This window comes from Eriocheir sinensis, chromosome 37, assembly GCF_024679095.1.
Source record: "Eriocheir sinensis breed Jianghai 21 chromosome 37, ASM2467909v1, whole genome shotgun sequence".
Classification (NCBI taxonomy): Eukaryota; Metazoa; Arthropoda; class Malacostraca; order Decapoda; family Varunidae; genus Eriocheir; species Eriocheir sinensis.
The window spans coordinates 10,621,981-10,640,682 of record NC_066545.1 but is presented as its reverse complement, the minus strand read 5'-3'; the positions used below and the strand labels follow the sequence as shown (position 1 = coordinate 10,640,682).

The window sequence follows — 18,702 nt, the reverse complement described above, 5'->3', positions numbered from 1 at the left end:
CAAAGTAAGAAATCTGTGATTGATCTACATGCAAAGGGAGACAAGCATAAGCGCCTTATGAAAGAAAAAAATGATCCCAAAGTAATTCCCATGACAAGTTTTGTGAAAGCAAAGAAAGAAAATGATGATGAAATTATTAACCGTGCTGAAATTAAACTCGCAGCATGGGCTGCTGAACATGAAATTTCTTTCAGAGCAATGGATCACCTACCTGCTGTGTTAGCTTCTTCCTTTAGTGACTCAAAGACTGCAAGTAAGGTTAAGCTTAAAAGAACAAAAACAGCTTCTGTCATCTATAATGTCATAGGTCAAAGGTTTTTGGAAAAGATGAAAAGCGAACTTAATGATGAGTCAGACATGGGACAAACAAAATTTTCAATGATCATGGATGAAAGTACTGATCTGACAGCTGAGAAACAATTAGCAATAGTAGTGAAGTATTTTTGTAAAACTGTTTTGTGTACAAGATTGTTGGCTCTTGTTCCAGTGGCAGAAGGAGATGCCAAGACTCTTTTTAGTGCATTAGAAAATGAATTAACTGCCAGTGATCTAAAATTTGAGAATTGTATTGGTTGGAGTGCTGATACTTGCAGCGTTATGCACGGAACACATGACAGTGTAAGTAGTCGACTCAGAAATGCAAACAGCAACATGATTATCATGAAGTGCGCTTGTCACAGTGCAGCACTGGTGGCATCATATGCATGTGGAGTATTACCACGTTCGTGTGAAAAGTTGGTACATGATGTATACAACTTTTTTGCTCATTCGTGTAAGCGTACTTCACACTTTCATGAATTTCAGGATTTCACAAATACTGACCCACATAAGTTGCTAAAACCTTGCCAAACACGTTGGTTAAGCCTGAAGGAATGCGTCTCCCGACTTCTTGAGCAATGGGATGCGCTTTTGCTTTTCATGCAGCATCATGATTTAGTAGAAAGGAATCTACAGGCGCATGATATTGCAAACATTATGGTGAATCCTTTCACCAAGATGTATCTAGAGTTTCTGAACTTTGTTTTGCCTAAGATTGTGAGTTTTAATGTAATGTTTCAGTCATCCTCACCAATGATTCATCTACTTCATGATTCTCTTGCAAAACTGTACTTAGACTTATTGTCATGTTATGTGAAGCCAGCATACTTGAAGCAGAGTAAGCATGATATTTCCTTGATTGACCCTGAGAGTGAGTTAGCTATGGTACCATTGGAATCTGTGTATGTTGGTACAAATGTTAGCCGCTTGCTAACCACTGCATCTCCCAAAGTCACAGTTGAAGCGAAAAGAGAGTTTCTCAACGTGTGCAGGAAATTTCTTGTTATTGCGTGCAAGCAGCTTAAGCAGCGCTTTAACTTTCATGACCCAGTATTGGTAGCAGCAAGTAAACTTAGCGTTGCAACTGTAAAGTCAGGAAACATTGCCTCATTTGTAGGGAACATTATGATTCACTTTCCAGGCATACTGAAAAATGGAAAAGAACAGGAAGTTGATGATCAATGGCGTAGCCTTCCTTATGATGATAATCTGACTGATGATATGGAGTTTGAAGTCTTTTGGAAAGCAGTTATGCAGGACACCAAGTACAATGCTCTTAGTTATTGCATCAAAGCTATTCTAACTATTCCAGTGGCTAATGCGGACTGTGAAAGAATTTTCTCTGAGATCCACTGATTAAAATCTCCAGTTCGCAATAGACTGACTTCCTCTTCTCTCCTGAAGTATGTGGCTGCTAGAGAAGGCATCGGGAGAGAGAGTGAAAACTGTGAGAAGTTTGAACCAGACAAGTTGATGCTTAAAAAAATGAATTCTAAAATGTATGAAAAATAAGAAACTGTACGGTAATAGGAAAAATAGGAAAAGTAGGGTATGAGAAACAGGAACTCAATTTACACATTACCTAAGTTATATTTATTTTGTACAAGTTACATGTATAGGAAAATTTTCAAATTATGTTGCACAAAAATGTCAAATAAACCTCGAAATGTGACTAGTTTGATTTTTTTTACCGTACAACAACTGCCAATAATCATACGAGTCCATACAACCTAAAAATAATACTAGGTTAATAAAAAATATGTAACAAATTGGAATGTTAACGACAGACAAGGTTTAGCATACTTTTTGCTAATCTAGCATAATTTCAGCTGCTGTCTAGCATAATCCCGCTTCAGAAATCTGGTCACCCTGCCCCCAATGCCCCCCCCAAAGACTCAAAATGTGGACAGTTTTCCTCTCTCTCTGACAGGCTGCGTTCAAACATTTTATCAAGTTCTCTGAAATTCTCTCATTTTCCAGCAGCCTAGCCCTTCTCTTATTCATCTTTAACTACTATTTTTTACACTTTTATCCTCCTTCATCATCTCGAAATCATACATATAAAGAGTTCACCATGCGATACGATAGCCAATGAGTTCACCATGCCCCTATTCACCATGCGATACGAGATTTACAATAGCGAAGGAGGAAAACAGCCTTCTAACCATCTCTCTTCAATCAATCAATCAACCTTTTAGCATCTTGTCCTTCAGCGTCCATATTCTGCCTTATGAGTACTTTCGGACACTTCAAGCATGATATATAAAGTCTTGGTGCCTTGCCTTGTAAAATAGCTTCTACTCTTCTTCTCCCTTGTTGTTTACCTGCAACAATAAACTATCAATCAATCAATCAATTCCCCTCAGCAATTACTTTTATTCATCACACACAAAATTACTTCCACTCTCCCCCTACAAAAATACTTCTTCTCTTCCCGTACAAAATTACTTCTATATTCTTCCCTCATATGTACTCTTTCCCTTACAATTCCTTCTACTCTTCCCTCATACAATTCTTCTACTCTTCCTCTACTAAATTAACTTTCCTCTTCCTTCATAATCATCATCTGTACAAGTTATCCATATGGTACTTGAGTATTATCAGCATGCATTCCATTACTTTATACGCCTCCGTGGTCTAGTGATCAGTGTGTCTGGCTACTGTACTCCGCGAGCCCAGGTTCGAATCCCAGCCCGGGCAGTCGGCGTGCAGCTCACCCAGCTTTTCATCCTCCCTTTCGGGCTGGTCGATAAATGGGTACCTGGGGAAACCTGGGGAAGGTAACGGTGGTAACCCGGATGTCACATTGGCCCTGTGTCCCGGGGTAATGGGCTTCCTCCCACCACAGGCTCAAGGGCCAATGTCACGGAGATGAGCACCGAGGCCACGCGCTGCTACAGCGTATGCCCCCACCTTTAACTTTACTTTATACCATTACTTAATACCACTATGTTCTCACCCATACCTCCACCTCACTGCCTCTAATTTCCATAGTTATTTTAACCCAGTAGTAGCAAGGACCGTTTCTTAATGGTCCCTTTAAGCGAGAAAAATGAGAAAAAATCACCCCTCACACAAATCATTTCATAATATATATCAAAGCATTTGTGATCAGATTATGTATCATCTAATTTTTAGGGTTTATATCATGGCACAAATTTGGCCCGTCGCTGCTACACAGTAAAGCCATAAATTTGGCCCGTCGCTGCTTCCGGGTTAAGATGAAAAGATAATCAATTCAAAGCCACATGCAACTGATAGGTTTATTTGCCTCATCGTGGGAACACAGGCGCTACACATGCTATCACCTCATAAGTACATCATCATCAAAGCTACAAACAATAAATTTGTTTTCATAAGTTTCCTAAGACTGGCAATCCAGATAATGCATGATTTCACAAGTCTATTTCTTTTAGTAACAACAATGAATAATAATGATGTCAGCTTTCCGCTTCTCACACTCACACTACGCAGAGATGTGACTAATGTGGAGTTGTGGAATTGTCAGTCACTTTGATCCTTACGTTGCTTAGGATATCAGTATCATCAGCAACAGAAAAAGCTATCAAGTTATATCAGGGTGCAACTTGTATTTGATTGTTCATTGTATGCAATAACTCGTAGTACCTATCATTCATCGGGTTCCTTGCGACCTCTCGTCATTCCACGCCTGTTCATCTACAATGTTCTTGACTATCTACCCAAACAACATTAATGACCCTGACTTTTTCCACTTGTGTCTACTTGATTGCTTAAATATGACCATACAGATAATAATAATAATAATAATGTTAATAATAATAATAATAATAATAATAATAATAATAATGATAATAATAATAATGACAGCTGCAACAGTATTATGAAGCATACATCACATAAATGACTCGTCAAGTATTTTCTTATGCTCAAGTCTCCCTGACACACCACGAGTGCCTGAGGGATTTAGTGGAAGCATCACTTGGCAATGTAAGAAGGAACCTGTCTTGCCTTTGGGACTAGCTAGTAAGTTTAAGCTTTTTCTCAGTTCACAGTTTCCTGGATTCACCACAACACAGGGTGGAGGCAAGTTTTTCCAGGATATAAGAAATGGAACAGTGAAGGTATTACATGGTGGAGAAGGCAATTTAAGTAAACAGTGATCATATACAAAATAAACTAAAAGGACCATGAGAATGAGTGACCAATCAAATACAAAGATTAGTTTGCATTCACAGATGAACTCTATAATAATCATATAATCATTATATACCATTATTTTACATATGCCAGTTTCAGAAAAAAAAATCAAGTAACCTAACAATCACTTAATTAAAAAAAGCTTCAGTTCCTAATATGACTGAGTAACATACTAAGTATGTCTGAGGAAAAAATAAATTGTACATTTGATGCACTAAGAGCTATGGAAAAGTGTAAGGAACTTCACCTGGCCCAAAATATTATATTACCAAAAGGGGGCATGACAGATGTCTTAGCACTCACTCAACTGTCTCACAATGATACATTCCTGTGTCCCAAGGAGGGCTAACACAGAGTGCCTTAGAGGCATGAAGCAGCGTGTTTTTGTGTGGCCCTCTCTGGAACAACATGGTTCATCAAGGACTGAACTTTTCTTGAGAGAGGTCAGTGAACAATTTTTTTTTGTTATTCATTACAAAGTCAAAATCCCTCACAATATATTGCTATAGTTGAAGTATTTACAGTTTCATTAGGGTGGTTTGATATCAAGCATTATCTGGATCCTGCTATGCTTACTTCAAGCACTGTCTGAAATAATATTCTGAAAAATTTTGACTTTCTATTAAGCTTATCCTAAAGATGCAGTTTATTGGATTTAATAACATTATTGCTTTCTTTGAAACTAAAACAGTTAAAAATAGCACTATAGATTTTTTTCAGAAAACTATTAAAAGCATAAACAATATAAATCCATCTTGATATGTTACTTGAGTGGTGCTTCTCAACTCCTGGTGGTAAACATCACATTTTTCTATGTACCAGACTAGATAATATCATGGAAAGAAAACTATCCGCATAACCACACAGAAGGCAGCTGAAGCAATACAGCTCCAGGGTACCCAAGGCAAATCAGAGGACATCTGGGAGGGCCACTCAAGATATGTGTAGGGTGGATGAGAGGGAATGAACACAAGTGCTGAGATTCACCTGCCACCAAGAGGGAGCAAAGAGGACTGAAGCGCTGTGCCCACTTGGGTTCTTACCTTGACAAGGTATGCAATTTTCAGGTAGAATATATTACAAAAAAGGCATTTTCTAACCCTTCCACTTCTCCCTACGCATTACAATTGGCTGCTCGACAGTCTGCACTTCAAACTATTATTGGCATTATTACAAAATAGAAAATGGGATACAGGTAAGAGAATACATGTTTGGCAATCACCAATGAGGTGGCATATTGCTCGACAAGACATAGGTTGCCAAGTTTTTAATTATTTTTTAATTCTAAAATTACAAGAAAATGCAACATAATCTGCAGCCCTGATTCATTTATTTTGATTGTACCAAAATTCTCATGATGCAACTTGATTAGTGAGAGAGAGAGAGAGAGAGAGAGAGAGAGAGAGAGAGAGAGAGAGAGAGAGAGAGAGAGAGAGAGAGAGAGAGAGAGAGAGAGAGAGAGAGAGAGAGAGAGAGAGAGAGAGAGAGACTATAAAAAAAAAAGCCTTGCTGCAGTTTTTAGTTTTATCCTAGGCCTTCCAAGGTAAGAACCTCCTGGTAATGCCTCAGGAAGCTAACTTTAAGGGTGCCATTTCAAAGGTATTTTCAAAGTGTCAAGAAAACAATGATTTGAAAACTAAATAATTATGCAACATTAAAAAGGAAACAAAGTAAAAGTTTAGATAAAATTTTGTCTATCAGCACAACAGCTCTTATTATTTTGTAAAAATATGGAATTGTGGGAGAGGTACGTGGCAATAAGAAGTATATAATACTTACTCAACCATAGCATGACCAAGCCAAGTGAAGAAAAATAACAGCCAGGTCATGATATCAGCTAATGGGAAAGTTTCCTTCAAGAAAAACTCAGGGCAAAGCTTACACCAAGCCTGTGTTTTTCTTTAAGCTATTGAAAGTACTTGAGTTGTATTTGACATGTCATTCTTAAACTATTATGGAGTTGTGTGACATAGACTCTGCTATCCATCTCATGATTCTAATATCTCCCAAAATCATGAGCTGAGCCTCAAAACAAATCAGAGAATAATGCAATTTTGGGTTGACTACAGATTCAAACACAGCATGTTATGTGGTATATTACCTACATTACCAATATCTACAATATATATATATATATATATATATATATATATATATATATATATATATATATATATATATATATATATATATATATATATATATATATATATATATATATATATTGTAGATGACTCTTATACATTATGCTTGGACTAGGCTCTGTGTTAACTATCAACAAGCAGTAGGTAGACATTTACACACAAAAATCTGTCCCCAGTCAAGCATGTGGCTATTCAATTATACACACAAATTCCTTGTTAAAGTGGAAATGTACACAGTATTTTCCATTGCATTCAGCTTGAAGGATATAGAGGCTTTGTTTCAGCTTACAAAGTAACATCTTATAACAGTTGAGTCATTCACTACCTCTACAATAAAGCACAGGAATATCATTACAATATAAAATGGACTTCAGTGCTCTACACTGGATGTTAACTGTGCTAAAAGTTATGCCTATGTGTGCACATCAGGTTTGGGAACATATCTGTGGTCTTATCAGTGACAGACTGTAAACTTAATTTACTTTAGTACTGAAATACTGTTGTTTTACTAGCTAGTGTGATTTTGTTTATAATTATTATTGCTGGCATCATCATTAACATTATTCTTCCCACATAAGAAGGAGGGAAAGTTGAGCCTTGAGAGACATGATAAAAATAAGTATTATTTCTCAACTTCATATAATTCCTTCATATAATTTCTGAATAAAATGTTCATTAATTATAAGAGGTTTAACCTCATAATTAGGAAGAAAATTGTTTTTGGGTGCAAAATCACAAATGCCTAATGTACACACATATACATACAGATACTCACTTATACATACACACACACACACACAATAATAGCTTATCTAATATGCACAATGGGATGACCTATGACTCCTACATGATGCTCTATACTATATCGCCAACAGTTTCAAAATATATATATTCAGCGTCTCTGATGCACAACAGCGTATGCCTGTACAGAGTTGGGTGCACGGAGCAGTGTGCCGGTGCCGCAAGTCACGCGCTCTGCATGGAAGACTTTCAGAGGCTCCTCCAGCAACACCTCGGCTAAGTGAACGATTCCCGCCCATTGCTCAACAGACAGGCTCTCCAACAACTGACTGGTGGTTGTTCTCTTATTCTGATTATGAACTCATTATTCAGCATATAAATCAACACTTTAGAGATAATGGATACAAATCACGAAGTTTGATATTCACCCGTCGGTGCAAGAACAACAGCCGCTACGTGAGCTGTAATGAGAGGTAAGTTTTGAAGGTCGCCGCCCCTTTCACCTTCTGTGTATGATACAGTTTTATGTATACTGTCATGCACTTTGAGTGTATATTACAGTGTGGTGGATACTGCCACCACAGGCTTTTCTACCTCTTCCTTCACTATTGTTATTTGTTCCAATTTTATTGTACCATTACATTGAGCAAATATAATTGCCAGAAGTTTCAGCTCTCAGAAAATGAAATGCCAAGACCGAAAGACCATAGCAAGCTAGTTATTAGTCATTACTGAAATAATACATAGTCATTAAATTATGCTTGTACCATTCAATGTACAAAAAGCTCAGTAGAGGTATGCTGAGAGGTGTACGGAGGGAATCTTTCTAAATAGTATCATAAATAATTCTTTATATCTCTATAATTATACGAAGGATATATATATCAGCATTTTTTTTAAACGAGAAGAAAATGTGTATAATTCCTGATCCAGGAAGTATGCACCTATGCTGCTGCATAAGAGATATGTATTCACAGTACAAAGCACCACAGCGCCACCCCCACCCCAGGCCAAGAGCAAACCACCGGTACCTTCCCTAGTGAGAGATGAGTACTTGAAAGGCTTCCAAGTACAAATATCAATATTTCTTAAAAAATATATACTACTATGTGTATATTATAAATAATATGCTGCCTTTTATATGTAAAATTGTATATATATACTATATATATATTTCTTTCCTTAAGGTGCCTTTCTTTATATTTTAGAATGACAAGCACTTTAAGTTAATTCTGTTGATATATTGTCTTATGCTTTGCAGAGTCCAGAAATATTTTATGTTTATTATAAAACCAATTATTTAGGCTTGATCTTAAATAATGGCATCAACACCTAATACAGTATTGCTTCTGGGAAAACAACACTCATCACTCTCAAAAACTCTTAAAATAATAGTACGATGATCAGGCATCATGTATCAAGGTATGTAATGACTTTCAGATGAAACTGTCTTGAACACTGCATACTGGTGTTGCTCAGAAAAGTGGCACTGTATCAGAATTTTTTGGATGTGAAATATTGCCTAAAATTTCAAAACAAAAGCTTCACGTGTGTCTGAGGTTAACAAAATGTAAAAATTTACTGAATACTAAGGACATCTTGCCTACAAGTCAACAGGTGCGTCAACACACCACAGGCACTCGACACCGCTGCCGCATAACAACTAAGCTTCCTGACATGGCACTAGGTAACGTGGTGCCCTGCATAACCCTGACATTTTTTATGAAATAGTATACTCATCTAGCAACAATTCAGGGACTCTTGAGTGTTTATGGGGATGAAAGATTTGGCAACAAGAGTTTGCCACAAAAATTAAGGTCAGCGTGATGGACACGAAGAGTTTGCAGATTTGTTTGTGTTGGAGGACAGGGAGGAGAAACCACTCTGGCAGGACTGTAGGCTGGTCATTGAGCCTCTGAAATAAGGAAATAACAATGGCATCAGGAACAATGCTTGCACATGAAATAACATTATGTGAACACACCACACGATGTGATAGGCAAATATATTCTGTTCGAAAATATAAAAAATATACATATATATTTTTTGATCAGCCACACTTGGCATATAGTACCATATGATATAAGTTTTTCCATTATGATGAATTTGATTTCATTTGCCCATTCCATACTCCTGCTTCTGAAAACAACCCATCATGGCAGTTGTTACACAAATAATTGTTAATTTATGTTTGCTCTTTTGGGTATACATTTCCCACTAGTACATTGAGTAAGACTGCACAGTTCTAGCCCCAAATGTATTGTGTTAAAAATTGTTTTTATCAAGAGGACAATGTGAGCAAAAAACATTCAGGCCCCAATTTCCTGGCTATACCTACTGGCAGGCATGTTATGACAAGTTAACCTTACCATGAAACATATGACCAACTGAAGTACATTTTGTTCAGTAATCTGCGCTTGCCCTCTGAATCTGTCTTGGGCAACAAACCAAACCAAGGGAAAGAATTCATCATGCAGATCTGAACAGGTGACTTAACACAAGTAAGTTTTCGTTTGGGCAAGAAGTTATGAATAATTTTCTGGACGAATAGGATTCTTCTGTAGTTGTTCTAGTTGTAGTTATTCTGATAGTTGTTGCAAAGTAACTACTGGATAATTGTACTAATGGGTTAACTAGCTATGAAAAAGAAAGCAAGTGAAGAGCATTTTCTATCAACAAAGTCTCAAGGATAATGCATCAAAGGAAATAAGATAACATTAATTAGGGTATGAAATTTACTTAATGTATTTCTAGATGTTCTAAAAATGTGTCATCTGCTGTGATGTTTGTTGTCTCTTGTGTGGTGACTATGTCTGAGGAGGAAGGTGGCGACGCTGGCCCAGCATGTTCCCACACTCCTTCCCTGTACAGTGTCATGTATCCTCACTCAGTCTGGGTGGGAAGCTGTGTAGCCAATCAAGGAGGCCAGAAATTCCACCCACAGTTTACCACCCACACCATCATGAATTACATTTGTCCTGGAAGTGAAAATAATCTGCCCAACTGTACATAAAATAAGTGACTTTATAAATAATGTTTTCTTTTATTATCTTATTACGACTTCATGATATCATTAGACGTGACACACTAAATGAACATCATGAGCACTAAATGAAAACACTCCTCACTGCTCCTTACTGTGGCATCATTAAAAAGATACAAACGTGTCTTTCAGTGGCTTGTGACTGTGCGGTAAATATCAAACTTACGAAAATGTGTTATGTTTTCCTAATCAGTAAATCTGTGTGGACTGATGTCAGTGATCAAGATTAGGATGTTAGTATTCCTGGATGTCACCTTGCATATGTACAATGGACTGTATTGGCTATACGGGCAGTGCCACATGTGGCCACTCAACTCCAAGCTGAATTTTCCATAGAGTTCAAGTTATAGACTAGAGTGTGTCTGAGGCTGTCTCTGAGATACACGTCCATGATGCTGCCATCGCCCCAAGCCGATGATTGCACACACTTCACTCCTACCCGATTTCAATTTTTTTCCATGTCAAATAGTAGAGTCAGAAAAGCGGGAGGAGTAAAGTGTGTGCAGTCATTGGCTTGAAGCAGTGGCGGCACCAAGGCCTTGTATCCTGGAGGCAGCTTCAGATGCACTCTAGTTCATAACTTGAGTTCTATGGAAAGTACTGCTTTGACAGTTCACCGAGTGGCCATGTGTGGCGCTGCCTGTATAGCCAATACGGTCCACTGGCTGAATCATGCAAGTTTTGATGCTATAGTGACCACATAACTCTGGAATTTCATAGCTACCTCCTCTGATGATTTAGTATTATGTGTGCATTTACCTACATAGTTATATATCCTAGTTGTGGTATGGAGGAAATGAGCTATGATGAATTGGTCAAATTTAGCTTTAGACTCATTTAAATATTTGGATTCAACAAACTCTTTATCTAGGTTGTTCCACTGCCCAATGCAAGAGAAGATGGCACCACTATAAACAGCTGCTTGTGCCAATACGGGCTGGGGCCAACACCATCACTGGGCCCTAGTGTCATTGGGCCTACCCATTTACTCTCCCATTTTTCCCTCCTGGTGGTGACTGGCCCTTTTGAGGCGGGCCCCCCTTTGAGACCTGGTGTGGTGATAAGATACCAACAACCCCTCTCGGGGGCCCTGGGGCCAACTACCATCCTGGCCCCTCAAGCAAGCCTACTGGCGCTATAAGCGTAGATGTTAAAAAAAAAAAAAAAAAAAAAACTTTGAGAAAGCTGTATTTCTTACTCCTTTTTTTTCAACTTCCTTTCATGTTCATTAGTTGCTCCCAAAACCATATAAATAGAACTTCTGATGAATTGGATAAACATAGATATGGAGGCAGGACAAGGCAGGACATTAGCACTATTCAAATCCTGTAAACTATGACTAGGTAAATGCACACACACACAAAAAAGAGTAATATTAATGATAAATAAATACATGAATGAGTAAAAGCTTTTCATTTTCACCTGTAATCAGTTGACTTGAGTGTCTCGTAGTAATACATGATCTTGGCCTTGGGAGCCGTGATGGAGTCAATGATGTCCAGTGGCGAGGTGTGCTGCGTGGACTCGTAGTAGCGCCACTGCAGGATGTATGTGCCCATGTGGGACGTCACGTGCGAGCCCTGGCAGGAAAAGAGAGCGTGAGGATGCCTTTGTAAGATTGGTGGTGTTGAGAAATATATCATGTTTGTATGCTTGTGTTTGTGTGTGTGTGTGTGTGTGTGACATTCTTGCTTAACTTGGTCTCCACAAAGCATATATCAGATTCTTTACGCCCGTAAATATGTTAATCTTCGGCTTCATTGAGATCAGACAATCTACGTTAGCATATGGCACTTTCAAACGTTTCACACTGTTGTCTTCCATCCTTTATGTGTGTAATTCCCCCCATTCTGATCACACGCTGGACTCGAGATCACCAGCCAATCCCTCTACCCTGTTTCACATTGCTGATGCTATTTCATTCATCATATTTTTCCGTGATACATATTAGGTATGGAGAAGATGCAATTCAAGGTTATCTTTCATGAAACTCTTAATAGTATTACACTCATTATTATTATGCTCAAAACAAAAAATCATGTGCTGGTTTGATAAAAAAAACTTCCTCTTCATTTGTTATCAGATCACACACATACAAAAAAGCAAAAACATAAAACTGTCCAAAGAAACCAAACCAATAAAAAAATCACAAGACTGGCAAAGAACTGCAGACACTGTGCTCCAGAAACAAAGGTGTTGATGAAAATATGAAAATGATAATAGGAACTGAATCTAGTAAGCAATATCACAGGAAATCAGAAAAGGTTAGTATCTAGCAGAAGAAATGCTAAAATGTAGAAGCACACCACTAGCACGAAGGTCACTGTGGAGAGCATGACTGAGCTTGACTGTGCGCTAGCCAGAGAGTATGTGAGAGAGATGAAAATCCTTGCTCACCTTCAGGTTCATAGCCACAACTGATGATGCATTTTTTTATCATTCAAAAATGCTTAAACAAATAACAATGATTTTTTTTTTTAAACTTCAAACGTGTATTCCCAGCATATGAATACCACTCTTGGCTACATAATTTCATGCCTTAACAAAGTATGAAGACAAACAAAACCAATCTTAGGAATCTTCCACGCTTCTTTAATCCCATAACTTAAAACAAAACTTTTAAATAACCAAAGTCCTGGTAAAGATGCTGCGTTAAAGTCTGACCTGGATGCTTTCTCCTTCATGATAGACAGGCTGCGGGTCCGTACGGCGGGGTTCGTGGCCATCTCTCTCATGATACTTGGAGGAGGTAAGGGAAAATGCAAAACAAGGGAGACACCGTGAAGAGAGAGACAGTGTATGAGGGCAAAATCAAACTATAAGTAGGCAAGCAAGACAGTACATTATGACTTCAAGCTGGAAGGTATATAAGCAGCAGTAAGTACACCAGACCCTCAATTGTTCTGCCTCTGAGTAAGAAGGAAAAAAGACAATTGTCATTTCAATATAATGTACAATTTAAGAAAGCACTAATTCTACTTCTACATCTACTGGGAAGCTCCCACACATTAAATGCCCACAGAGATTAAGTGTCACCAACACTTTCTACCTTGTTGATGCACTACTTGGGTGGGTGGATTAAATCATAAGAAGGGCAACTATGAAACAAAAGAGAAGAAAAACACACAATGTATCTGTAAAACTACATAAAAAAAATAATTTTAGAGGTTCTATTCTTGACACAATTCATCCATGTTATCTGTTGATGAAACATACAGATAACTAAATTATGTAAGCTAGAAAATGTACTATTACAATATCACTAGGCAAGATAAATAACAGTGCAGGAGCAGGTTTCATTAACTAGGCTGTAAAATTTGTCATCAGCACCACACAATCCATCCAGTTGCAGCTGGTGCTGTTCTGCATGACACAGTGTTGTGAAACATTAAATTGAGGGTCCAATGTACATTAGTGTAGGCCTACAAGAGTCCTCCTGGTGTCCCATGTTACAAGCATGCTCAGTCATATGTTTAATAAGTTCACATGTCTGCATGGTATGTGGCTCACATGGATGTTATAGTGTCACTGCCAGATAAATGCTCTTCAAGGCACACTCCTTCACCATGGGATGAATAATTGTGATTGGCAACAACAGTCAGTACTCCAGGGTTACCAGCAGCCAACCACACGGCATGGCCAGAAATGGGAGTGGGTCTTGAAAACATTTGCCAATAACCACATTATGTCAAGTTAATTAATGCACTAAAATTGATAATTACATATATAACCAAAGAGGTGGGCAAGTTTTAACAGTACTAGTGCTTCATTGTATTGTCATATTGAACAAAATTGCATCTAAGCAAGAGACTGCTGCAAGATGCTCCACATTTTAGGATGGTGGGGAAATAAAGTGACTGATTGGAAACATCTTCTGGCCACATGAATGCAGGTGTGGATGAGTGTTTGTCATGAGACTAATTAAGATTGTCCAGCTAAAAGTTGCCAGAATAGTTATTAAGGAAAGTGGCAGCTACACAGAGAGACTAAGCTCTGCATAGCATTGCAGAACTAAGACTAGTAAACTTTAGCTGCTGTGTGTTGTACATTCCCAGAATGATAAAGATAGGCTCCACCTACAGTTAAGTAATATATTAAGCTGTAGGTGGTGATGCTGCACTATGGGAGTTAGTATGTATTAAAGTGTATTTCTTTTTTCCTTCATGAAATCTATGCATTGCTGGATTGTGCATTATGTTTCTGTATATATTACAGTAACTAAATAATTGTGACATAATGCGTTACACACCGTGCTTGAGACTTGACATAATTTATTCTGAATGATAAGTTACAAGGAACAAACTGAGAAAGTCGAATGTTCCCTGAAAAACAATTTTCTTGATACAGAAAAGCAAAATGAAAACCACCTTGTTGCTCTCATATTATAATCTGTTGTTTTTGTTTTGTTTTAAAGTCTTAATGTGATCAGTTATTTTGAAAAAAGAAGAGGTACTCTTAAACATGAGAAAAATTTCAGTCGCTTAGTTTTAGGGAATTCATAAAGTTGACAGGAAAGTGCACGTGGCCAACCATCCATTTTATGACTCATTCTTCCTTGAGTGACATGCCTTAACATTGTCCTGTCACAGACACCATCATCACCAAAGGTCATGAGCAAGGCTTCACATGAAAATGCTGAGGAGAAGCTAGAAAGTCTGGTTCAAATACAGCTATGACTACAAGAAGTGAAGAAACTCTGGAATAGTAATTATGCTATGAAAAGTGAAACACTGAGAGCAAAAAACTGCAGTATATCTACAAAAGCCCAGGAACTGTGAAACACCACAGATATGGAGAGGTTTCAGGGAAAGACTCTACTAGTTAATACTCTCAAAATCATGTACACATAGAACAGTATCCATGGCAAATAGTCCACAAAGACTCTAAGTGACAAACTCAAAGCTTGGCCGAGGGGACAGGGGGATGAACCTCACTCCAAGGACTTACCTGCAGGGCTGTGACATTTATAATTTGTTTGTGAAAAGACCGGAGATGTTGCCTCTATAAAAGTCTGTGGCCATGACCCCTATTAGCTTCTTCTGTGCATCTATGTTCAGCATTAATTGTGTTACAAACAACACTTAAAGCGCTGCGTGGGTGTGTTTCAACCTTGTGCCGCAGTCTCTGGTGGCAGCTGCTGCTCTGATTATCTTTATTTCATGTCATTTATGCTCTTTCTTTCCGTACTTATGACTTGAAAGGTCCTAGAGAGCCATCATAAATCCCCACAGAATGTGCTCCATAATAGCAAATTTCTGAAGAAACATTAAAACTTTCTTTTCACTTTTTTTTGGTGTCACTGTTTCCATGCAGCTGATACTAAACACAGATAAAGCATTACCAGGAAGAACAGGTGATGTTTTCTATAATGTCGTTTACTACATTTGCTATAACTCTCTGGGAGGTGGTATAAATGACTTAAAACCATGAACTGGTCCAGTCTGCATGTGGTCCCTTTCCCAGATTTTCCCCTAAACTCCACCAACCTGGATGCTCTCTCCGTCATGGCAGATCAGCTGCGGCTCAACACGGAAGTACTCATGGCCCTCCCGCCAGCCCTTCTCGATGACAGAGCGGTGCTGGTCGTCACTCCCCATCACGGCGTCAATCACCCCCATGGCACCTGAGGGGCAGGTGGTGTAGGGCTTTAGGTTTTGTTCCTGTTATATTTTTCATGGTGTTTTTAAACTATATTTTGATCCCAAATTCAGATAACTAAATATACTATTACAAAGGAATTAATGTTAGCAAATAATGGAACTTTATTTGATGCCATATTTATCTTAGATCATTAAACTTAGAATTACAAAGGAAGTAATGTTGGGAAATTATGGTGATTACAGACTGAACATTAATCTCCCCTTGTTATAAGACACTTGGCAGGGGGGCCATGGGATGTTGCAGGCCTCACCTGTGGGAGACTGTGGCTCAGGGCGGTGGGTGATGGGCACTTTGGTTCGCAAGACGGAGAAGGAAACATCATTCTTCATGACATCAAAGTCCCAGCAGATAACAGACCCTGGCTCCTCTATGAGCATCACCATCTCATGAACCTGGGAGCAAAGATTCCAAAATGTGTTTGTAAGGGATGTGTAAAGGGGTGAAGATACAGTGTGAAGGCAATAAGAGCAACTGGCAATAAACATAACTATTGCTAAACATCATTTCAGTTTTACAGTTGGCAAGATAGATAAAAAGTTATAACTCGGTTAAAAAAAGATTGTTACATGCTCTCCTAAAAAAGTACCCACCTGACCCCTTCCCAAAGAGACGGAATGGTAGATGGACTGGTCGGACATGGGCAGATGTTGGCGGGCGGCATCCATCTCCTCCCCGGGTAGGTACATGCTCTTGGGGACCAGGCCGCCTTCGTGCACCACAGTCTGGCAATACACAACACACAGTCAACCAACAGAACTCAGGGAGGGACACGAAGGCATGGGTACAAGGGTTGTGTCAAGCCAAGCGCTACAGTCTTGAATGCAGTGCTCTGTGTTTCAAAGGTGCAAAGATCTGCCATTGGACAGTCTGAAGATACTGTTTAAGTACTGAAGGTGCAAGGGCATCATCAAAGCTCGGTGGTGAATGAAGTGCACATTGAAAAGACATGAAAGGAAATTGGCACACTACTAGTCCATGAAGACATGGTGGCTGGTTTATAAATTTACTTCACACTGATTTGAAAGTGAGAAGTCATTGCATTGAGTAGAATTTCATCTACTGAAGTTTACATGATTAAGGCAACTTGTAGTCAAATGCATGAAAAGAATACTACAAGTCCTGAGCTCAAGTTGTTTAAAAATTTTACCAGGTTATGTTTGCCCACAGTTTATGATAAAAAAAAGATCAGCACAAAACAACACTTAGAAAACTCTTGAATCAACTTAAAAAGACAGAAGCTATTTTTTTTAAGAACTTTACCAGATTCACACACTTGATCAAACCATAGTTAGGAAAGAGAAAATAAAAATAAAGGATTTTTTGCATACAGTAAGTTACACTCAGGACATGCAAAGCAATAAACTGATTTAGAGTTAATGTAATTGAAAATATTTAAGAAAACAACCGTTCACTTATCATACAGCAATATCAACCCTTCCACACAGAGAAAACATGCCTATGAAGACTTCCTAAGAGTTGCTGTAAGTTAGTCAGATGAACTCACATGTGGTGAAGAACTCTAGCTCTAGCACAGCTCCTCATGCTTATTGCCTTGAGGGATTATTCTCTAGAACCTCCCAATGCTAAACTAGAAGCAACACCACAGACACTTTCACAGTGCAATGAGATGTGTATGGACGGAGCTAAGTGGCTGCGTACATGAAATGATTGTGAAGTTGTTGGTTTGGGTTTTAATGGACAAACCTAAAAACTCCCTACTGGAAATGTGATTAATGTCACACAACAGATACACATCTGCCTTAAAATTGAACTGTGTTATTTATGAGTACAAGCCATGAGTAACACAGACACAGTTCAATGTGTGTTGGCAAGTAGCAAACAACTGAAGTGTGAGGTAATCCTTTTCTGAGGCAATTTGACAACAAATTTAGTATCAAATCACACAAAAGAAAGCAATGGAACATTTCCATTTTTCTTTACCTTTCAAGCATCAAATATGCCTCATTTTGGAACTATCAGTGAATTGGTTTGTGTTATAAAATTTATGAACTATGCACAAAATAGTTGAACCTAGAAATCTTGAGTCCACCAAAATTACGTATGGAGCAAAATTATAAAAATCTTCAAATGGCCCGTCAGCAAGTGAACAATGAATTCTGAGGATTTGAAAAAGAGTGCAAGTCTTTAGTTCATGTTGCTCAGTCAGAGACCAGTTTTTCTTTTTAAAGGAATTATGACATGAAACATACTGTACGATATATATGAGATAAAAAGGAACTGGAAGGATAATGTATACAGAGAAGGATTGCAAGATTATTTTGATAAACAGTCTGCAAGGATGTTTCCAGTCATAGCCTCAGAAAAAGGAACTGGCACAAAGAGCAAAGATGAACATGACTTTTCTGTTTGTTTGTCTATCTTGGCCGCTGGTGTTTTCAAGACTGGATCTAGAGGTCAACAGTTATCAGAGCCCAAAAGTTTAGATAGCGGTTCTCTTACGCTACACTCCAGCTCGTGAGGGAGAGTGACAGTGTACAAGGCCTCGGGGACGAGACCCAGGACAGACAGAGTGTCCAGCTGGGGCCAAAAACGCCAACCACCCAATCAACCAAAGCAGAGAAGGAAAGACAAGACAAGTAGAGTTCAGCAGGGAAG

The 18,702-nt window shown here is 38.4% G+C and overlaps 1 protein-coding gene across 5 annotated transcripts in view; it reads right to left on the bottom strand.

The window, feature by feature from the left end:
* Positions 1-3,567: 3,567 nt before the first annotated feature.
* Positions 3,568-18,702, bottom strand: part of LOC127008184 (SEC14-like protein 1) — an 88,700-nt gene continuing 73,565 nt past the window's right edge. For 2 of the 5 annotated variants that reach the window (XM_050879866.1, XM_050879870.1), the window contains 7 exons: positions 18,547-18,624; positions 16,677-16,808; positions 16,337-16,478; positions 15,912-16,048; positions 13,090-13,164; positions 11,848-12,005; positions 3,568-9,297 (listed from right to left, as the gene is read on the bottom strand). In XM_050879866.1, the coding sequence (XP_050735823.1) occupies positions 9,201-9,297; positions 11,848-12,005; positions 13,090-13,164; positions 15,912-16,048; positions 16,337-16,478; positions 16,677-16,808; positions 18,547-18,624 (819 nt within the window). In that variant the 3' untranslated portion in view covers positions 3,568-9,200. The remainder of the gene's footprint in view (positions 9,298-11,847; positions 12,006-13,089; positions 13,165-15,911; positions 16,049-16,336; positions 16,479-16,676; positions 16,809-18,546; positions 18,625-18,702) is intronic. The other 3 variants (XM_050879867.1, XM_050879869.1, XM_050879871.1) reach the window with 3 other exon arrangements.